Consider the following 24,124-nt stretch of genomic DNA (forward strand, 5'->3'; position numbering starts at 1 on the left):
ACTTCTGTTTTCATTAATCTATGATTCCTTAAGTATTCCCAGATAAAGTTCCTAACATGAAGAGAAAGTAGAGGCAAATTTCAATTCTTTGATCAATTTTATCTTGATAACTTTGAAAACAAACTTACTCTTTAAATTGCATTATAAAAAATACATTACTCTTCACATTAGTTTTACATGGAAATATATAATTATTTGAATATTTAAATATAGTTTCTCTTTAGCAAAAAAACCTGTCACTCAGAGCCCTAGTTACACAAAAAAGTTAAATGCACAAATCCAAAACACACTTCACACAACGTTGTCTACATACTGCACAATTTGGAACAATTATAGTAAACATCTATGCAAGATACTGAACAAGGACAAGATTAATAAAAATATTCACTATGGTTATAATTTGATTTTTTACTATTGAAAGAATTTAATGCATACTTGAATACACAAAAAACATCCAATTTTTACCTAATATGCAAATTAAGCCAAAACAAATTTTGACAAAGGGGCACTCTTGTATCCTACCAAATTCTGAAAGTTATTCACTATTTATTTAATTTCAATTATAACTTTTACAATTTCAAGTTTTCAAGCCTGTCTAAAATAATAATGATTATAGGAACTTAGTAAACATTTCCAAAATGTTTAAAAAAAATCATCAGGACTATTTTATACTTTAATATAATTCAGATATAAACCTTTTCCTCTAAAAAAAAAATGGTACTTGGAAGTTTCCAATGTGAAAAAGGTGGTATTTTTTTTCAAGTTTTTATCACTTGAATTATAAGAACTATTCTCTGTGCACGATGTAATCACAATAGATATGATACATCATAATTACATGGTACGTTTTTTCCGTATGATCTCTTGCTTTTAAACTGACACTAAAAGATGGCAGAATGCCTACCAACAATACTCAAGGGAATTACGTGTCTACTTCACAAGGAAAAAAAAAACAATACCCACAAATAGAATATTTTTATGAATTAGCTGCTTGTTTACTTCCTAATCAGTAGGACAGTTTTCTTTCTAAATTCAGATTGGAGGATTAAACTAGTGGTTTACAGATATTTTAAGAAAGAAAATTAAAATATTTGTATATGAGGCAAAGTTGAAGTTGCTTTGGAACTAAAAATATAAACATTTGTCCATTTTTTTCAATATCATTACTGTTTTAAATTTACAAGTACAGAAATTACAACATTACACCATAACATACCCACAGGTTCAATAATGGCCCCTGAAATAAAACTACATTTAGAAACCAACTGTTACACTATACTTAATTCTAAGATAACAAATTTTTATCTCTGAAATCATGGTACACTGATCTAGTTTCAATAAAATATGGTTTATACAATGTAGTAGCTGAAATTCATGTTTCCCTTTAACATCAGTGATAGAAAAGGATCCAGGATCCTTGGCTTAACAGGATAATTATCTGTACCAGCTCAACCAGTATCCCTGAATAAAGGATCTAAAGATTTTCTGAGTACCTCAGACCTAAACTGCATATCTTGACATTTTTATGTGAACTACCAAAATCAGTTAGCAAATTGAAGTAAAGCCAAACCAATGCACAAATTCAGTTTTTCACTTGCAAAATGGGCCACCACTTAAGTTATCAGTTTTTATTAGATCTTTTGAATTATTAAGATTATAACTTATTAATAACAACAATTAATGATCTGCCCAAATTACCAAACCAGTCATTTCAGTTCAAGCTATTAAAAAGGATATGGAAACATCTAAAATATTTTTAAGAGATAAGGCCATAAGATAACTGGATTCTCACATTAAACCACCAACCCTTCAGGTGGAGGGGAAAAAAGGTGGTAGAAAAGCATAATCACACTGGCAAGATCATTTTCCCCTTAAGGTCTAATAATGCTAAAGAAAAACCTGCAGAGATTGCATGTACGCATGTGTCCAAATGAGGAAAGTTAGATACCTGCAGATTCAGTTTAAATGAAGAAGGAAGAGTTTGTGTTATGTATGTAAAATCACCAGGCAGTTTTTTAAACTGGATTAAAGTTTATGAAATCTCATTCTCTGGAATGCTTTTAAAAGAAAGATAAATTATATTTTGTGTGTGATTATTTAGGTTAATCCCACTCAAAAGCTGAGATAATCTATTAGAGTTTCTTCTTTTTAATTATCCAGTTAGGATATGATATTGACAATGCCACTCTAAAACACACAGAAAATAACTACATATTCATTTGTTCCAATTTTTAAAAAGTAAAAGCATTTTATGTTTGCCACATCCATTTTTGCAATAATATAACCTGCTGACATGAGAGACACAATCATAAAAAATAAATAAGAGGGACATGATTTGAGGGAGAAAGTTGCATATACTGTGCTAAATTATGTGATATAAATTAAGATGAAGCTCTTCCACAGCAAATGGACAAAGGAAGTTTTTTAATTTGAAAAAAAAAGGACCCTAAACACTAACTTTAAATTAATATAAAAGTTCTGAAAAATAAGTCTATAGCAAAATAGTTGAAGGTGCATTTTTTTCACCAAAGTTAGGAAAGCTATGTACACTAGGTACCAAATATATTTTCAATTGAAGTACTGAATCCTCAACTAGCCCTTAATAGAAACACCTCTAGTTTACCTCATTACCTCACAATTTGTTAGAGAGCCGTGTCCTCATTCTATCAGAATATGGTACACCAGAATACAAACTTCTCAAAGCATATGTTCTAACAGGTCTAGAAGGTTTTCTCTGTTGTCTTCTAGGGCGTTTTTTATTACCATTCTTCTTACTTCCTGCAACGACAGAAGAGCCCCGCACAGGTTGCTTGGGAGAAGAGCTTGCTATAGCTCTTGACTGCTCTTCAGCTCCAGCTGATGGAATCGAGGCATTTGAAAGAATTTTAGCTGGTCTCTTTGCCTTCTTTAACCTACTGACATCAGATTTTTTCTTCTTAAGATGCATCCTAACGAAAGTGCTCCTGGACCAATATTTGTGACGCAAAAACACAGAGTATTTTGGAATATACTTTTTAATTATATCACTTAGTTTGGTCTGAATCCAAATGGACCGTTTTTCTGAAGCAATTCTGGTTTTTTGCCGGGGAATAACTGGTCTACAATCTTCTTTGGGAAAACCTGGCTTATTATTAGTTGTCACCTTCCTTCTCTGAATTTTCCTTTTACTTTCCAAAAACTTATTTCTAATTGATTTCAGAGAAATTTTGGCAACATCATGATTTAAAAGAGTTGACTGGAAATTACTTTCTTTTGAAACCTCACTAGAATTCAAAATCTTGGATTTTTCCAGAAACACAGGTTCACTGGCCTCCTGATGTGCCATTAATTCACGTCCTACTGACACTGTCATAAAAGGTGCTGAAGCAGAGCTTTGTACATAAGTATCATCATCTCCTGCATTAGAATTTAGGTGGCTAAAATGAATTTCCACACAGTTATTCTTGTCAGGCCCTGGTACTTCTATGTTCAAAGAAGGATCAATTACAATCTGTTTATTCAATGGGTCATAACAATTAAAGGAACTCTGGTTAAATTTGTACTGTATGCTAAGATCCCAATTATTTCTACTACCATGCCTCCGTTTAGAGAAGTTGTTGGATTCACCTTTCTTCAGCTTAATATTTGAAGAAAGAACATAAATTAAGGCATTTGGTTGCAAAGGCTTCAAAACTGTAATACAGGACTCAGGAAATTCAACTTTTCCAATTTTTACTTTCTTTCTTGTTTTTCTGTCATTCTGTAAAAGTAAACGCTTCCTTACTGGAGAGTCTTTCTCTTGTCCAGTTATTCTTCTTTTTGTCCCTGGGTGACTTGCAAGATTGGTTTGAGTTCCATGGCTGACTTTTATAGCCTGGCATGGAGAAGCCACTCGGCATGTTTGTTCAAAATGCTTCTTTGCTGAAGGATAATGGCTAGGTTTATCTAAGGCCACTGAAAAGTCATCAATATCTGAAATACCACCTGCATTATCATCACAATCCGAAAGAACTTGAATTGATGTAGTGTCCTGATTGAGGTCACTCCAGGTAACCTTTTTTCCTTCATTCGATTTTTTTTTTTTAATTTTCCTGGTCTCACAGTCATCATCAAAGTAACAGTGGAAACGACCTTTCTTAAATTCCTTCACGAGAGCATTAATTTTCACATCACCTTCTCTCATTATCTGAGACCATGTTTTCCCCACAAATGAAGGAGGGACATGAGGCAAGCCTTCAAGAACTGGTTCATCAGGATCATCTTCTGTGACTTCCTTTGCTTTTTCCAGGTTCCGTATAGAATCAACCATGGGAACAGAGCCTGAATGGGAATTATGGTTTGTTTCTTTCAGGTCAAAAGACATCTTCTCGAATAGGTCTATTTTATTAACAGCTTCTTGAGGCTGGTCATTGTCAGACTGAAGAGAGGGATCACATTGAAAATTCATCCCAGAACCACAAGGTTCACAGCTCATACTTTTTAGATCGGTATGTTTTAACTTCAAAAGGTTTTCTTTATCAGGCATTTGATGAATCACCAACTCAGGAGACTCATTACAATCCACTGCAGAAACACTAGATTCACAATTCTTATCTTTTAGGCCAATATTTTCGACATCTTTCCAAAGGTTGACTCCTTTGTTAGCCTTCTGGCGTTGCTGAGTCACTGGCTGAGAAGTCTCCTCCCGTTCAAAATTTCTTTTAGGATGATTAGATTGACAGCTCTTATCTTTGGGGTCAATATATTTGGCCTTTTTTTTCCTAGGCTCTTGTGACTGGGAAGTCATGGACTGATGAGAGGCATCAATTTGAAAATTTAGTTCAGAAATATAAGGCTCACAGCTTGTCTCTTCCAGAATAATATAGTCTTGCTTCTGGTTTACTACTTTAAAGGTCTTTTTGGAATGGTTTGTCACTGATTGAGGATATCCTAGTTCAGAATCAGAAGAGTCACAGTTCTCATCTTCTGGAACAAAACTTTCTTCATTTATACAGCTGATTTCATTGACAGTCATCTGAGGTGAGTCAATCACTGGCTGAAAATGGACATCAGAATCTGAAATCATTTCACAATCGTTATCACTGGTCATCAGGTCCACAAATAGCATCTTCTGAAGATCTGCTTCTTTGTCTGACACTTGAAGTTCGTTTATCACTATTTGAAGAGGAACATCAGAATCACACATTATTTCAGAATCACTAGGTTCACTGACTCTTTCTTCCATGCCAAGATGCTTTTCCATCTGAAAGTTTACTTCTTTGCAAACCACTTGAGGTTGGTCAACTTCTAACTGAAGATGAACACCAGAATCACATTTTATTTCAGAAACACTAAATTCACAGTTCTTATGAAGGTCATGATCCTTCTCTTGCAAGTTTATTTCTTTGACAGCCACAGGAGAATGCCCAGCTATGAAGTCAACATCAGAATCATAACTTACTTCAAAATCACCTAGTTTATATCTCTTATTTTCCAGGTAAACATGGCCTTCCTCCCAAAGACCTATTTCTTCAACAGCTTTTTGAAGCGGTCTAGTCACTAACTGAAGGGGATCATCAGAAACAAAACTTATTTCAGGACCACAAGGATCATTGCTCTTATCTTCCAAACTGGCTTTCTGCTCTTCCAATATGTGTGGTTGCTCAACCACTGATTGGAGATGGGCATTTGAAACATAAATGACTTCGGAATCATTGGGTTCATAGCTCTTAGTACACAGACAAACATGTCCCTCCCTCAGAAGATTTATTTCTGGAATAGCCTCTTGAATTTCATTAGCCACAGACTGAAGAGGTTCATCAGAAACAAAATTTATTTTTGAATCACTAGGTTTGACCACCTTATCTTCCAAGTCAACATCCTCCTCCCAAAGGTTGATCTCCTTAACAACTTTAGTTTGGCCAGCCACTGACTGAAAAAGGACATCAGAATCATACACAATTTCAAAACACTTAGATTCATCTCTCTTATCTTCCATGTTAACTTCATCCTTCCAAAGGCTTACTTCTTTAACAGTTTCTCTAAGCTGGTTGGCCACTGACTGAAGGGGATCAACAGAATCAAAACTTATTTCAGAGCCACAAGATTGATTGTGCTTATCCTCTAGCTCAGTATGCTCCTGCTCCAAAATAGTTATCTGAGCATGATCAACTACTGACTGAACCAAGAGATCAGAATTCAGACTCATTTCAGAACTACTATATTGGCTGTTCTTATCTTCCAAGTACACATGACCTTCGTTCTTGATGTTTATTCGTTTAACAGCTACTTCAGGTTGATCAGACACAGACAAAAGAGGAACATCAGAATTATGTATTAATTTAGAAGCATTAGGTTCATCAACCTTATTCTTCTGGCCCATATCCTCTTCTTTCCACAGGTTTGTTTTTTCAACCACTTCCTGAAATTGTTCAGTCAATGGCTGAAGAGGGTCATCAGAATGAAAAGCTATTTTACCATCACTAGATTCATTGTTTGTATCTTCCAGATCCACATGTTTTTCCTTCAAAAGGGCTAGTCGAGGTTGGTCAATGACTGAATGAAGAGGGGTATCAGTACCCAAATTTTTTTCAAAACCTCTAGGTACAGTACTTTCATCTTCTGGGTCAACATGGTCCTCCTTTAAAATGGTTATTTGAGGTTTTTCATTCATTGACTGAAGAGGGACATCAGAGTCCAAAGTTATTTCAGAACCACTATATTTATCACTCCTGATCTCTAGAACAACACGTTTTTCTTTCTGAACATCTATTTCTTTAACAGCTATTTGAGTTTCAGTCATTGAATAATCAGAATCTAAATTTATTTCAGAACCACTAAATTTAGCACTTTTACCTTTTAACTTAGCATGCTTTTCTTTTTGAAGCCATAGTTCTTTAACAACCACTTCAGGTTTGTGAATCACTGACTGAAGAGGGATATTGGAATCCAAACTTGTTTCAAAAACACTTAACTCATTACCTTTATCTGCTAAATTTACATATTCTTCTTTTTGGTTTACTTCTTTAATAGCTATGCCAGGATGATCAGTCACTAAATGAAAAGAAATATCAGACTTCATACTGCTTTCAGAAACAACAGGTACATTACCCTTACTTTCTAAGTGTATAATCTCCTCTTTCAGAAGGTTTCTTTCTTTAATGGGATCTTCAGAACATCCAGTCACTGAACGAAAAACATCATAATCAAAACTTAATTCAGAACCACAAGGTTCATTTTCCTTATTTTCTAAGGGTGCCCACTCTTCTTTTTGAGGATTTAGCTTTTTAACAGCTTCTTCTGGATGGTTAACCACTGACTGAAAAGGGATATAAGAATCCAAACTTATTTCAGAACCGGTGGGTTCATCATCCTTCCCTCCTAAGTGTATATACTCTTCTTTCTGAATGAATGTTTCTTTAGCAGCTACTTCAGGTTGATAAATCCCTGAATGAAGAGGTATATCAGAATCAAAAGTTATTTCAGAAACACAAGATTCATTACTCTTATTTCCCAGATCAATAGACTCCTCCTCATAAATGGCTACTTGAGATTGGTCAACTACTGAGTGAAGAGGAATATCAGAATCAAAAGTTATTTTGGAGCTAATTGACTCAAAGCTCTCATCTTCCAGGTTAACGTGCTTCTTTCTTATTTCTTCAACATCCAGCTCAGTATACTCAGTAACTGACATAAGAGGAGGATCGGAATCAAAACTCAACTCAGAACTGGAGCACCCATAGCTCTTAACTTCCATATCAACACTTAACGCTTTCAGATTTATTTCACCACAATCCCCCTGAGGTTGATCATTAGCTGATCGATAAAGAGAAGCATGAGAATCAAAACTTAGATCAGAAATGCTAGATTTAACACTCTTATTCTCCAGGTCAAGAGCTACTTCCTGAGCGTTTACTTCTTTACCTGCCACTTGGGATTGGTCAGGCACTAACTTAGCATCTGTTTTCATCAGATGAAAATTCATCTCAGGACCATGAGACCCACAGTTCATATCCACAATGTCATTCTTCTCTTTCAGAAGATAGATTTCTTCAACAGCCCTCTGAGGTTCATCAGTCATGGTCTGAAGAGAGACATCACAATCAAGATGTGCTTTAGCACTACTAGGCTTACGATCCTTATCTTTCAGATACACAAGCCTATGCTCCAGGTTTCTTTCTCTGACAGCCAGTTGAGGATGGTCAACTACTGACTGAAGAGAAACATCACAGTCGAAACTTGTTTCAGAACAACTCGATCCATAGTTCTTATCAACCAAGCTAATGTGAACCTTCTTCCAGAGTTTTGTTTCTGTGACAGCCACTGGGAATTGGTCAACCACTGACTGACGTGAGAAAACAGAATCAGCACTTATTTCAGAGCTACCAGATCCATAGTTCATATCAACCAAGCCAACGTGTGCCCCCTTGGGAAGGTTTACTTCTTTTTCACGCTGTTGGGGGTAGTTATCAGTTGACTGAAGTGAGGCATCACCATGAAAATTCATCTCAGAATCACTAGATTCATAGCTTTCATCAACCAGCCTAATATGCATTGCCTTCTGAACACTTACGTCTTTAACAATTACTTGAGTTTGGTTGGAAGTCAACTGAAGGGAGCCATCATAATCAGAGCTTATTTCAGAAACACAAGATTTATTGTTCTTATACTGCAAGTCAGCATGTACTTCCTTTAAGAGGTTTATTTCTTTGGCAGTCACTTTAGATTGGTCCGTCAGTGAATAAAAAGAGGAACTGCCATCAGAACTCATTTCAGAACCTCTTGATTCACAGTTCTTATCTTCTTGGTCAATTTGCTCCTCCTTCCAAAGGTCTGGCACAGCCTCTTCATGGTGATCAGATGCTGACTGAAGATAGCCACCAGCAAACTTCATTTCAGAACTCACTGAGATCTTCTGTTCCAAGAAGGCTGACTTGTTAAAGACCAAATGCTTTCCTTCTTGGGTATGATCCATATTAGGAAAGAATTTCTCATAATGCTTTGGAATGCCATCTTCAAAGATTCCTTTATTAGAAGGCATGTCAGTTTTATTCAGGTTGACTGTTGGGTTTACTGTAAATCTGGAAAGAGATTTCAATTTTAAGAAGCCTTCAGCACCCACAAATTCATGGACTTTAGAGCCAGTTGACAAAGTTTTACCCTGAGATTTCACATCTTCCTGTATAACCAATTTATCTGAATTTATACATAAAGATTTCCTGTTTGATTCTTTAGGTTTCTGATAAGTTATTGAAGAAGTTTCTGGATGGGATGATAGCATAGGGTTTCTAGAGCCCCTGTCTAGCTGTTTAAAGTATTTGTCAACTTTGTTTGGGTCACATTTGTTAACTGAATCCAAATGGGATCCTAGTGGTAACCCAGTAGTAGCATTAGTTGTAACTGGTCTTTCATGAGAGCTTTCAGGTAAACAACTAACAGGAGCATTAGAAACCACTGATGAATATATTACGTTTTGTCTATTATTTGTAGCATGACCAATACCAACTGGGTTAAATTCTTTCATATGGCTCCCAATTTTATGAATGAACTCCAAGGGCTGCTGCTGTCCTTTCTCCAGTTTTTGAATAACCGATGGCCGAATTGAAACACTCTGTATATATTCCTGAGATTTACTAGGTTTAGAATACAGCTCTTCAACAGGTTCAGAAGCCTTGGAAGACATCTCTTCTCTGACTCCAGTAGCATCCTCAGTCATTATTTCAGGAACAAAATCGTCATTCGGAACCACTCCAGAAGGTGACACAGTAGTCATATGAAGTCTCTCATTTTGCAATGATCTAAAAAGCAAGGGGGAAAAAAATCCATAAAAATACTCTAACATCTGTTTAAGATTTTTATTAAATGCATAATAAATGTTATTTTCTTCCTACCCTGGGCAAGATTCCTAGAAGACAGAGTCTCAAATTAAAATTAATTTTGTAATATTTGGCTAAGAAAAGAAAGGAAGGCAGAATCATAAAATCAAACAAGTTGGAAATCCCAAAAAATTTTCATCTGTATTCATGTGGGTTTAAAATTAACAACTAAATAAATAAATAAAATTAACAACTAAATCACAATCCGTATTTCTACTCATTTTAAACTAATTTTACAACAAAAAAAGGCCTCCAAAAATGTAACCATTAAAGGTTTAAAACCACTCTTTTATATAACTCTTATGCTAAAAAGGAAAACTTTTTAAACTATCTACAAACAAAATAAATAACTATATATTAAATCTATGAGATGATCAAAATGAAAACTTCACACTTTTAAATTTCCCATTAAAATAAGAATTAGTAAACAGAAATTAACTAAATGAGCATCTAATTCAAAAAGACAGAAAAATAACCAAATCCCCCTACCTCAGGAAACTTGAAGATATAAATTAAGAAAAAGACCAATAAATAGGAAACAAAAGTAAAGCAAGAGCTGATTTTCAAGAAGTCTAAAATAATAGAAAAACCAACAATGTCTAGACAAGGGGGGAAAGAGAGATGAAATTTTTTAAAGATGAACTATATAATTCAGAAAGCTTATAAACATAAGTAATGTGGTACTGGCATGGGATTAAAACCATTCAATGAAAGAAAATGGTATTCAAAATCCAATATATAGATATAGAAGTAGATGTAGATACACACACACAAATACAGGAATTTTATGTTACAGGTGATGTTTTATATCAGTGGAGATAATTAGTATATTTAAAAAATAAGTACTGCTATATACCACTTATAAAAATAAATTCCAAGAAGATTAAAAATATTTAAAAGAAGAGAAAAATGGAATTAAGAAAAAGACATGAAAGAAGCCATAAAGAAAAATCCTTAGATTGTGTCAAAATGTTTCTTTCTATATGGTAAAAAATAACATATAGTTGATAAACACATGATAACAGAGTTGATAAACACATGACAGATTCTGATATTTAAAATACAAATAACATTTAAAATACAAAGAACTATTATTCATAAATATTGCATACAAACCCAAAATATACAAACAATTCAATGGAAAAATAAGCAAAGTATATGAAAAAACAATCCATAGGATAAATATATTTCTAATAACTATATAGCAAGAGAAATTCTACTTTACTCATAAATAAATAAAGGTTAATTAAGAGACACTTTTTGGCCTATTATTTTAGGGAGAAAGAAAGAGGTTGATAATCGCAATGTTGGCAAGAGTGACAGGAAATGAGCACTGTCATATACTACCGGTGTATATACATATATATACAATTTATGCAATAAATTATATATAAATTGGTATAGTCTTCCAGGAAATGTCTATCAAGAATTAAAATTTTCTTCTCTAAATGTCTGGTAGAATTCACCTGTGAAGCTGTCTGGTCCTGGCCTTTTGTCTGTTGAGAGTTTTTAAATTACTGATTCAGGGCTTCCCTGGTGGCGCAGTGGTTGAGAGTCCGCCTGCCGATGCAGGGGACACGGGTTTGTGCCCTGGTCCGGGAGGATCCCGCATGCCGCGGAGCAGCTGGGCCCGTGAGCCATGGCTGCTGAGCCTGGGCGTCCGGAGCTTGTGCTCCGCAATGGGAGAGGCCACAACAGTGAGAGGCCCACGTACCGCAAAAAAAAAAAAAAAAAATTACTGATTCAATTTCATTACTGGTATTTTGTCTGTTCATATTTTCTATTTCTTCCTGGTTTAGTCTTGGGAGATTGTATTGATACATTTCTAGAATTTGACCATTTCTTCTAGGTTGTCCATTTTATTGGCATATAGCTATTCACAGTAGTCTCTTATGATCCTTTGTATTTCTGTGGTGTTTGTTGTAACTTCTCCTTTTTCATTTCTGATTTTATTGATTTGGGCCCTTTCCCTTTTTTTCTTGATGAGGCTGGCTAAAGGCTTATCAATTTCGTTTACCTTTCAAAGAACCAGCTTTTAGTTTCATTGATCTTTTCTTATTTTTCTAAGTCTCTATTTCATTTTTTTTATTATATCATTTTCTTAATTTTTTTTTGGCTGCATTGGGTCTTTGCTGCTGCGCATGGGCTTTCTCTAGTTGCTGCAAGTGGGGGTTACTCTTCATTGTAGTGTGCAGGCTTCTCATTGCGGTGGCTTCTCTTGTTGCAGAGCACAGGCTCTAGGCGCGCAGGCTTCAGTAGTTGCAGCACGTGGGCTCAGTAGTTGTGGCACGCGGGCCCTACAGCATGTGGGCTTCAGTAATTGCAGTGCATGGGCTCAGTAGATGCAGCACGCAGGCTCTATGGTGGGGGGCTTCAATAGTTGTGGTGTGTGGGCTCTGCAGTTGTGGCTCGTGGGCTCTAGAGCTCAGGCTCAGTAGTTGTGGCACATGGGTTTAGTTGCTCTACGGCACATGGGATCTTCCCAGACCAGGGATCAAATCCATGTCCCCTGCACTGGCAGGCGGATTCTTAACCACTGCGCCACCAGGGAAGCCCTGAATCAGTAATTTAAAAACTCTCAACAGACAAAAGGCCAGGACCAGACAGCTTCACAGGTGAATTCTACCAGACATTTAGAGAAGAAAATTTTAATTCTTGATAGACATTTCCTGGAAGACTATACCAATTTATATATAATTTATTGCATAAATTGTATATATATGTATATACAATATATATTGTATAGGGAAGTCCCTATTTCATTTATTTCTGCTCTGATCTGTATCATTTCTTTCCTTCTACTAACTTTGGGTTTTGTTTGTTCTTCTTTCTCTAGTTCCTTTAGGTGTAAGGTTAGGATGGAAAACTTCTGAATCAATCTATGAGGCCACCATCACCCTGATACCAAAACCAGACAAAGATACTACAAAAAAAGAAAGTTACAGACCAATATCACTGATGAATATAGATGCAAAAATCCTCAACAAAATACCAGCAAACAGAATCCAGCAACACATTAAAATGATCATACACCACGAACAAGTGGGATTTATCCCAGAGCTGCAAGGATTCTTCAATATACTCAAATCAATCAATGTGATACACCATATTAACAAATTGAAGAATAAAAACCATATGATCATCTCAATAGATGCAGAAAAAGCTTTTGACAAAATTCAACATCCATTTATGATAAAATCTCTCCAGAAAGTGGGCATAAAGGGAACATACCCCAACTTAATAAAGGCTATATGTGACAAACCAAAGCTAACAACATGCTTAACAGGGAAAAGTTGAAAGCATTTCCTCCAAGATCAGGAACAAGACGAGAATGCCCACTCTCACCATTTTTATTCAACATAGTTTTAGAAGTCTTGGCCACAGCAACAAGAGAAGAAAAAGAAATAAAAGAAATCCAAAATGGAAAGGAAGAAGTAAAACTGTCACTGTTTGCAGATGACATACTATACATAGAAAACACTAAAGATGCCACCAAAAAAAACTACGAGAGCTCATCAAAGAATTTGATAAAGTTGCAGGATAGAAACTTAATATACAGAAATCTGTTGCATTTCTATACACTAACAATGAACTACCAGAAAGAGAAATTAAGGAAACAATCCCATTTACTATCACATCAAAAAGAATGAAACACCGAAGAATACATCTACCTAAGGAGGCAAAAGATCCGTACTCAGAAAACTATAAGACACTGATGAAAGAAACTGAAGATGGCACAAACAGATGGAAAGATACACTATGTTCCTGGCAGAATCAATATTGTTAAAATGACCATACTACCCAAGACAATCTACAGATTAACTGCAATCCCTATCTAAATACCAATGGCATTCTTCACAGAACCAGAACAAATAATTTTACAAGTTGTATGGAAACACAAAAGACCCTGAATAGCCAAAACAATCTTGAGAAAGAAGAACAGAGCTAGAGGAATCACACTCCCTGACTTCAGACTATACTGCCAAGCTACAGTAATCAAAGCAGGATGGTACTGGCACAAAAACAGAAACATAGATGAATGGAACAGGACAGAGGGCTCAGAAATAAACCCACGCAGACTTCCCTGGTGGTCCAGTGGTTAAGAACTGGCCTTCCAATGAAAGGGACGTGGGTTTGATCCCTGGTTGGGGAACTAAGATCCCACATGCCACAGGGCAACTAAGCCTGCACACCACAACTACTGAGCCCGTGTGCTCTGGAGCCCATGTGCCACAACAAGAGAGAAGCCCACGCACTGCAACGAAAGATCCCGCATGCTGCAACTACAACCTGTCACAGCCAAATAAATAAATAAATAAAAAGAAATAAACCCATGCATTAATGGTCAATTAATCTATGACAAAGGAGGAAAGAATATACAATGGAGAAAAGATAGTCTCTTCAATAAGTGGTGCTGGGAAAACTGAACAGCTACATGTAAAAGAATGAACTTAGAACATTCTCTAACACCATATACAAACATAAACTCAAAATAGATTAAAAACCTAAATGTAAGACCAGATAATATAAAACTCCTAGAGGAAAACATAGGCAGAACACTCTTTGACATAAACCGCAGCAATATTTTTTTGGATCCATCTCCTAGAGCAATAGAAGCAAAAGCAAAAATTAACAAATGGGACCTAATTAAACTTAAAAGCTTTTGCACAGTAAAGGAGACCATCAACAAAATGAAAAGACATCAGGCATACCCAAATTTAGGAATATCCTACAAAATAACTGGCCAGTACTCTTTTAAAAAGTATCAAGGTCTTGAAATCAAAGACAGACTGAGGAACTACTCGAGATTAAGGGAAAGTAAGGAATTGTGACAACTCAATGCACTGTGTGGTCCTGGATGGAATCTTGGTCCAAAAAAAGGACATTAGTAACACTACTGACAAAATCTGAATCAGGTCTGTAAATAGTATGGTATCAATGTAATTTCATGGATTTGATCACTGTACTGTGGTTATTTTAGATTTAACATTTGGGGAAGCTAGGTAAAAGTTACACAAGAATTCCTTGTACCAGTTTTGCAGCTAAATTTTTGTAAGCCTGTAATTATTCCAAAATGAAAAGTTAAAAAATAAAAAATATTTTTAATGTCCATAAACTTTAGCCCCAAAGTTCAAATTCTAGGAATCTACTCCACAGAAAAAGTTGCATGTACAAATATGTTTGTTGAAGCATTGTTTATATACACTATAAACTGGTAATTTATACTGACCCCAAGATAGGCTAATTCCATCTTTCCACCAGCTAAGAAACCACATAATTTTTTTTAACATCTTTATTGGAGTATAATTGCTTTACAGTGTTGTGTTAGTTTCTGCTGTATAACAAAGTGAATCAGCTATATGTATACATATATCCCCATATCCCCTCCCTCTTGTGTCTCCCTCTCACCCTCCCTATCCCACCCCTCTAGGTGGTCACAAAGCACCGAGCTGATCTCCCTGTGCTATGTGGCTGCTTCCCACTAGCTATCTATTTTACATTTGGTAGTGTACATATGTCCATGCTACTCTCTCATTTTGTCCCAGCTTCCCCTTCTCCCTCCCCATGTCCTCAAGTTCATTCTCTATGAAAACCAAATATTTTTTTCCTGACTTTTTCCCATTAAAACTTTTTCGCCATTTACTAAGTTCTAGGTTGGTGACTTGCAAAGTGTTCAAGAAGTTTATCCTTTTTTCTGCTGCTAGTGCTGAACTCAACTAATTCTGCACAGATGTGCTAATGATCTATTTTGCCTTATCTTGTATAGCTGTAGTTGCAAACTCACCAGAGTACATAATCTGATTTTTTACCAAAGTTCTTCTTTAACATAGGACATTAACTTTTTTAAATGTTATCAAAATATTTATTTTTACTAAAACCAAAATAAATTAATACAAGAGTAAGCTATCAAGATACTGACAAATTATAAAAAGAGCTAATTCTATTTGACAAAATAGCAAATAGTTCCATTAATGTGGAGTTAACTTAGTTTTTACCTTAACCACCCTTACTTGGCTACTGTCACCAACTTTCTGGTTACTAATCTCGTAAAAGTTATGTTTGCTCCCACCTTTTTACCGTGTTTAATCCTGTGACATCCTTACAAAACACCTTAATGATATATAATTATTTATTGGCCTAAGACTTTTCTTTAGAAAAAGCACAGTGTAGTCCATAACTTTTAGAGTGAAATTTCTTACCTAAGCTAGGAAAAATTTTTAAATAATTGCAAAGGTAAGTTACTAGATAAAATTTCACGTTATATTCCTTGATTCAAAGGTTCACTTTAGGAAGTATTAGAACAATTAACACAAACACTTACTGTAACATATAACTAACTCTGTGCTAATATTATTCCACTCAGTTACTTTACCTGCTTTCTTGATAACGATATGGGTGGTGCCTCAGAACATCCTGCAAGAAACGATCCATCAAACTAGTGGTAGCCATCCATTGTCTACTCTGTGTGGTCAAGTATCTGTGCTGATCACTGGATATATGCTATAAAGTAAAAAGAAAATGAATATTTTTAAATGGGTAATACTCACTAGTAGTGAGAATGTCACAATATAAATTCATTATACACCTAGTAGAAGTATAAATTAATATACCCTTTCTATAAAGCAATTCTAAATATGCATCTAAAAACCATAAGGGGGCTTCCCTGGTGGCGCAGTGGTTGAGAGTACGCCTGCCGATGCAGGGGACACGGGTTCGGGCCACGGCCTGGGCCCGTGAGCCATGGCCGCTGAGCCTGCGCGTCTGGAGCCTGTGCTCCGCAACGGGAGAGGCCACAGCAGTGGGAGGCCCGCGTACCGCAAAAAAAAAAAAAAAAACCATTCTGTTTCTCACTTTCTGTACAGTATTCAATAAATTACATGAGCTACTCAATTATTATAAAATAGGCTTTGCATAAATGATTTTGCCCAATTGTAGGCTGATGAAGCGTTCTGAGTAATTTTAGGGTAGGCTAGGTAAGCTATGATATTCAATAGGTTAGGTGTGTTAAATGCATTTTCAACCTAAGATATTTTCAAATTACAATCAGGATATAATCCCATCATAAGTTGAGGAAGATCTGTATCATCTTCCTCTCTGTGGCTTGCCTTTTCACTTTCTTTTGTGTATGTGTGTGCATTTAATTTTTAAATTTTTCTTAAATTTCTCTCAATGTTTATAGTTTTCTGTACAAAAATCTTATACGTATTTTTTACACATATTCCTTAAAAGTTGATGATTTTTGATGCTGTTGTAAATATCTTCTTCAAATCTCATCTTCTATGTGGTGTTTATATATAGAAAGACAATTTTTTTATTCTTTTTTTCTAACTATTTTTTATTGAAGTATAGTTAACTTACAATGTTATGTCAGTTTTATGTGTACAGCAAAGTGATTGCTATACATATATATATTTACTCTAAGAAGGCAATTTATTTTTATGTTGGCCCAAAGGTTTTTAAAAATCACTTATCAATTCTAATAGTTCATCTAAATATCTTTAGGATTTTCTTTGTGCACAATCACACTGTATACAAATACTAACAGTTTTATTTCTTCTTCTCTAATCTTTATCATTTTCTTTTCTTTTTCTTTCTTTATTTCCCTGACTAGGACCTCTGATAAAATACTGAATATAGTTTAATTCAAGCATCGTCTATTTTCACTTAATTTATTACTGATACATTTGTAGTTAATTCTTGTTTTTATTTTTAAATGTTTTATTATTCTATTCTTGCCTACACAGTGTCCCTATTTCTCTGCTTTCTTATTTTCTTGTGGACTACTTTTTATTATTCCAATTTTATATAGACTACAAAGATCTATATTTTATATAGACTTTTTCCTAGTCTATTAGTGGTAACAGACTATAACATGCAACCCTGACTGATCAAAAGTACTTGTTACTTTTACTCTCTCTCTCTCTTTTTTTAATTTGGCCATGCCTCACGGCATGTGGGATCTTGTGGGATCTTTGTTCTACTGACCAGGGATCAAACCTGCACCCACTGCCTTGGAAGCACTGGAAGTGCCAAGTCTTAACCACTGGACCACCAGGGAAGTCCCCACTCTCTTCTTGAACAATGCAAGGTCCTTAGGTATTAGCTCAATTTACTCCCCTTCCAATTTATATGCCACTGTTGTTAATTTCACAAGATATTATTCATTTACATTGCCCACCTATATACCTTTCCATTGCTCTTCGTTCCTTCCTGTATCTCTGAGCTTCCAACTGGAATCATTTTCCCTCTACCTGAAAAACTCTTTTTAGTACTTCCTTTAGTAAGTGTCTGCTGGTGATAAATTCCCTTAATTTTTGTTTCCTGAAAATATTTTATTTCACCTTATTTACTGAGTATAGAATTCTAAGCTGGCAGTTGTTTTCTTTCCTTTGGCTTCCATTATTTCTGTTGAATATTCTGATCAATATTCAGCTAGATCTGGGCCCCATATGTCTTCACTGCCTTAGTAGTTCACCAAAGCTTTGAATCATATATATACATATATATGTGTGTGTGTGCGTGTTTTTTTCGAGCTTTTATAGTTAGTACAAGTTACCTCAGCTATCATCAACAGAATCTTTTTAAATGTCAGTTTAGTACAGGAGTATCCAAATGTCTAAAAATTATTATTCTAAACCTTAAGCAAAAAAATTATACTGAATGCTTATTGACTAGAACTTGTAGTTAAAGCATAAACATGTTTTATCACTAGCAAAAGATCAACAAATAATTTTCCATTCAAGTGATGATATAATTTCTCAATCATGAGAGAAATATTGAAGAGAACTTGAGATTTATTATCTGCCTCCTCATGTTTATAACCAGCACTAAAAATTATTTCTTTTTTAAAAAGGCAGAGATGTAGAAATCACAATAATAAAAACTCTTCCTAGTATGAATTTAAGTGTTTACTATTAGATCATTAAACAAAACAAATGCTACTAAACAGCATAATTTTTATATATTATAAACTTGTCTTAGATATCATCAAAGATCAAACAGTTTAGCACTAGCAGAAGCTTCATTATATGATTGCTTCACCTATGAGACAATTCCACAGCTGAAGAAAAACTTGAGAATCTTCTAAGTTAACAATCCTGGTCAGAAAGCTGCAGCTACTATTACCATGAATACTTATTTCAAAATCTCCATACTTGATGTTTCACAAACTCTTCCAACAAAAAGAAGAGAAAGGAATACTACTCAACTCATTCTATGAAGTCAGTACTACGCTGACACCAAAAACAAACACATCACAAGGAAAAAAAGCTACAGATGAGGACTTCCCTGGTGGCACAGTGGTTAAGAATCTGCCTGCCAATGCAGGTGGCACAGGTTCAATCCCTGGTCCAGGAAGATCCCATATGCTGCAAAGGAACTAAGCCCTCACACCACAGCTACTGAGCCCGTGTGCCACAACTACTGAGCCCACATGTCACAACTACTGAAGCCCAAGCACCTAGAGCCCGTGCTCTGCAACAAGAGAAGCCACCACAATGAGAAGCCCGTGCACCGCAAGGAAGAGTAGACCCCGCTCGCCACAACTAGAGAAAGCCCGCACGCAGCAATGAAGACCCAACACAGCCAAAAAAAAAAAAAAAAAAAAGCTACAGACAATACATCTTATGGATATATATGCAAAAATCTGCAACAAAATACTAGCAAGCCAAATCCAGCAACATATAAAAAGAATTATACACTATGACCAAGTGGAATTTATCCCAGGAATGAAAAATTGGTTTAACATCCAAAACTCAAACCGTATAAATGCTATAGACTGCACTGCGTCCACCCCTCCCACCTCCGCCAAATTCTTATGTTGAAGTTCTAACCACTAATGTGGCCGTATTTTTAAAAGACAGGGCATCAATCTTCAAGAACTTGGATTAGGCAATTTTTTTTTTAGGCAATTTTTATGACACCAAAAACACAAGTAACAAAAGAAGATAAGACAAATTCAACTATAGCAAAAATTTAAACTTTTGTGCATCAAAGCATAAAATTCAAAGTCCTTACCTTGTCTTACAATGACTTACAAAATCTAATGCTCTGAATTCTTCACCTGTCACTTAACTTCCACCCCCCACCTGACCTCCACTGTAGCCACATCGGCCTCCTGGCTTTTAGTTAGCATGCTAACCACTCTTCTGCCTCAGGGTCTCTATCCTTGCTCTCCTGTCCCTCTACCCAGAAATTCTTCCCCCAGATATAAGCAAGCCTGGCCCCTGCATTTCATTCAAATCTCAACTCAAATGTCACTTCCTTAACCTTACCTGGCCACTCTACCTAAAATTGCACACTCTTCCCTATTTTATTTTCCTCATAACATTTATCACAATCTGACATACTATGTACTAAACTTATATGACTACTTACTTTCTGTCTTACTGCACTAAAGTATAAGCTTCATGAAAAAAGGAAACTGATTTTGTTCATGGCCATATCCCTAGAAACTTAAACAGTATCTGCCCATTAGTAGATTCTCAATATAGTCTGTTCAATGCAGGAATAAATGAATTTAATTAAACGTAAAAGAAGGGAAAGTTACGACTAGGTCCTCTGTGGTATAACCATAGTAATAGGATCTTCTCACCTGTTCCAGGTTATTATAGGGCACACAGCAATAGCTGCAATATCCTTGTCTGTTCTGCATATTGAATAACCAAAGTCAGATGGCTACTGTCCTTGAACACTCAAACTGGAAAAAAACAAAAATGGCAAAAGCACAGTAATTCCTTATTACCATAAGGAAAATAGCTATGATAATATCAGAGACCAGAAATTCATTCTTGGGTCCTACCCACTCATATTTCTAATAATTGTGAAAACAGACAAGGCTACCATGAGCTACTGAACCAATCAATGAGCCTGGAATAAAATGAGACCTCTGAATCTTCTTTTCTTTTTTAATTGAGGAATAGTTGAGGCACAATGTAAGTTTCAGGTGTTCAACACAGTACAATTCACAATTTTTAAAGGGTATATTCCATTTATAGTTATTATAAAATATTGGCCATATTCCCTGTGTTGTATCCATGTAGCTTATCTATTTTATACATAGCAGTTTGTACCTCTTAATTCCCTACCCTTATCTTGCCCCTCTTCTCTTCCCTCTCCCCGCTGGTAACCACTAGTTTGTTCTCTTTATCTATGAGTCTGTTTCTTTTCTGTTATATTCACTAGTTTATTTTTTAGATTCCACATATACGTGGATATATATGATATCATACAGTATTTGTCTTTCTCTGAGACCTATGCATCTTCTAAAAGAGTAGTGTGTTGCCAGTATTTGAAGCCTAGATGACTACATTTTTTATTGATTTTCTAAGTTGTTAAGAGTTATCAGAAAGTGATTCAGTATTGAATACAGTACTCAATTTATAAAGACAAATTACTATTTCTAAGTTGTTACTATAGTATATTTACTATACTTTAACAAAGCTTATTAATTTTCCCATTATGTTTCTACACAAAATCCCAGATTATGTGAGCTCTCAGTGTCATATATAACATCTTATTCTCTAGCATGAGAGTAAAGATACTACATTTATTTTCTGCTTAATCCACAGAGGCAGATTTTAAAGTAATTTATCCAACAAAGTTGCTAAAAAACAAAATAGCAACTAATACAGCCTCTGAAACAAAAGACATTTCTCTTCTGACAATTACATAAACCAAACGAATATGAAGAATTTTTTTCCAACTAGTGCAATAAGATTTCTCTACAAATAAAGAATAGTTTCCAAGTTTCTACCCTCCTCCCCAAAACTATAATCCTTCATCATTACATACTGGTTTCCAAACCAGGCTGAATATAAAAATCATACCCCAAAATTCTGATTTAGTAAATCTGAGAGTAGAGCCTAGAATTCAGAATTTTTTAAATTTCCCAAGTACTTATGATACACACACAATTTATTCACATACACAAAATATAACAAACTTAAGTAATAAATTAAATACAATGAGTTTTTTTGCTGTTTTGTGAAAGTGAAAATAGGATTTTAAGAGATAATTTCATCAAGGTTTTAATTCTAATTATTTTAAACACTCTTATCTGTCGAAAAAAATAAAGAGAATGATCCTATAATGTTATGAGTGTTTCTGATAAGATTATCCTGCAACAGAAAAAGTTTATTCATTAAAATCAATGTTCAAAAATGGAAACCACAGCCTTAAAACCAATAAGAATAGAAAAGCTTCATTAAATCAAAATGCTATCATAACATTCACTTACCCATTACTTTTTATTATGAGAAACTTTGATAGTTTCTGACTTCTCACTTATAGGGAAAATAAATCAATTAAACCAGCTTCTGAAATAAAGAATATATAAGAAATTATTTACTTAAAATTTCGTCTTTTTTCCATTAACTTACGTCACTTATTAACCTGAAGCAACAAAATGAAAGAAAGTTTAAGTTGTATTCATAGATGTGGCAATTTTCAGGCTGAGAGAACTCTAGAGTTTAAACCTGAACTCTGAAAATCATTAAATAAACTTTTTAGTGCTTTATTTAAAATATAATTAAAACATTCATTGAATAAAAGGCAAAATGAAAGCATGAGTCTAACATCACACACACACACACACAAAATTTAAAAACTTTAAATATTTTTTGATCTTTAACCCTTATGGACTTTAACTCCCATGGCATTATTACCTGCCATTTCATCATCTCTAGTGCCATGCCACAATGAAACAGAGCTACAATAAACCAAAAGCACCTGTTGGCATTTGGAAAAATTCACATGCTAAAACCCCAAAAACTTATGGAATCAAAATCCCCTGGTGGGAAGCCAGGCACATGCATATTACACATATTTAAAATGTTCCAAGGTGATTCTGATATAAGTTGAACCAATAATACGTCATTTTTCATGTACTAACAAAATTCTTAAAGAGATCATTTCTTTGGGGCCCGGGATTACATTACTTTACATGACCAAATGGGTCTTTTTATACAAACTCTGAATTCTATTGGTACCTGGTATTTTTATAAAGTAACAAATCATTTACCTTGAGCAGAAAAGGTCAGATATTTCATCAGCTATATTTAGTCCTGGCAAACATCTATAAATTAAAATAAAACTGTTTAACAAAAAATGATAAGCCCTATGAGTGTCTACCATTAACCAAATTAAATAAATACCCTCGTCACAATTTAAGTTTGAAGACTGACACGATTATGTTTCCAGTAATAGGAGAAAAACTACTAACTTTTGAACACAAAGCACTTTACATACTATGACGCACTGAATCCCACATGACCTCTTAAGATGTTCTGGAACAGAGTAACTCTGAGGGTGCATATAACCCACCGTCAAATACTTCAGATCTCTGGGTTCTGGGAACAGTAGCTGTAAGAACGCGAGGCACACCTGTGCCTCTGGTAGGGTTAAGAACAGAGGCCATCAAACCCAAAATGAGCTTCATGAGAAACTTTTCAAAGAAATATTTATGTGAAACTTAAGTTTGAGTCCTGAACTAACTACACAACTCTTAGCTTTTGTGTTAGTTTTAATTAAAAAATACTGTCAATTCCTTATCACCTATCTATATCAATTGACAATTAAGCCAAATTATCCATTTTTTATTTGTCCACATTGTCGTGGGCAAAGTGTTAACCCCCTACCCAGGATCACTGGTTAACAAGAAATTCCAGCACTTGAACTCAACACTTGACACCACTGTATGATCAAGGAATAAACATTTAGCACCTACCCTGTGCAGGGTTCTATGCTAGGAGCGTCAAGGGATAGAGAGAAATATAATACAAGCTTTCTTGCTCTCAAGAAGTTTAGATGGAATTGGGAAATAAATGCAAAAATATCAGGTGGTATCTGAGAAATGCCTAGGCACAAATAATAAGTGCAAATAGGTTTAGCTGGAAAATTCAGTTTTAGCTGGAAGAACCAGGGATGTCACGGTGGATACATTTTTTTTAACTGGACATTGGAAACTGGGTAGAATTTGTTTACACAACTGTCAGGAAAAGCTATTCCAAGTAGCAAAGAAGCAAAGTATAAAAGCAAGAAAGCACAAGATACTTTTGGAGATAGTGAGTTGACAAATTCATCTGGAGCTAAGTTTTCGTTTAAGAATTTAAGGGGCAATAAAGCAAGAAAAGTAGACTGAGTTTTGACATGATAAGATTTAAAAGCAGACTAAAGATTTAGACCATATCTTCAGGCAGTGTATAAATTTTTTGGAAAGCAGTGTACTCAAGGAGGGCTTTAAGAAAATTCTGGAACAACAGTTCTTTCCTACTCAAAGATGCTTTTCATAG

The 24,124-nt window shown here is 35.1% G+C and overlaps 1 protein-coding gene across 1 annotated transcript; it reads right to left on the bottom strand.

The window, feature by feature from the left end:
* Positions 1–661: 661 nt before the first annotated feature.
* Positions 662–22,100, bottom strand: ZDBF2 (zinc finger DBF-type containing 2). Its single transcript, XM_029226016.1, has 4 exons — positions 22,072–22,100; positions 20,428–20,532; positions 16,207–16,334; positions 662–9,755 (listed from the first exon to the last, which is right to left on the bottom strand). The coding sequence occupies exons 2-4, from the start codon at positions 20,485–20,487 to the stop codon at positions 2,633–2,635; spliced, it is 7,311 nt and encodes a 2,436-aa protein (XP_029081849.1). The 5' UTR covers positions 20,488–20,532; positions 22,072–22,100; the 3' UTR covers positions 662–2,632.
* Positions 22,101–24,124: the final 2,024 nt, after the last annotated feature.

The sequence above is a fragment of the Monodon monoceros genome, unplaced genomic scaffold (assembly GCF_005190385.1).
Source record: "Monodon monoceros isolate NGI ecotype Baffin Bay Population unplaced genomic scaffold, NGI_Narwhal_1 Super_Scaffold_16, whole genome shotgun sequence".
Classification (NCBI taxonomy): Eukaryota; Metazoa; Chordata; class Mammalia; order Artiodactyla; family Monodontidae; genus Monodon; species Monodon monoceros.

What these genes read in the sequence shown, in the direction of transcription:
- ZDBF2 (XM_029226016.1), bottom strand. Translation starts at nt 20,487, where the DNA reads ATGCAGAACAGACAAGGATATTGCAGCTATTGCTGTGTGCCCTATAAT. An exon ending in CCTATAATAACCTGGAACAG is followed by an intron (nt 16,335 to 20,427) that starts GTGAGAAGATCC and finishes TTTACTTTATAG; the next exon opens with CATATATCCAGTGATCAGCA. An exon ending in TATCGTTATCAAGAAAGCAG is followed by an intron (nt 9,756 to 16,206) that starts GTAAAGTAACTG and finishes CTTGCTTTTTAG; the next exon opens with ATCATTGCAAAATGAGAGAC.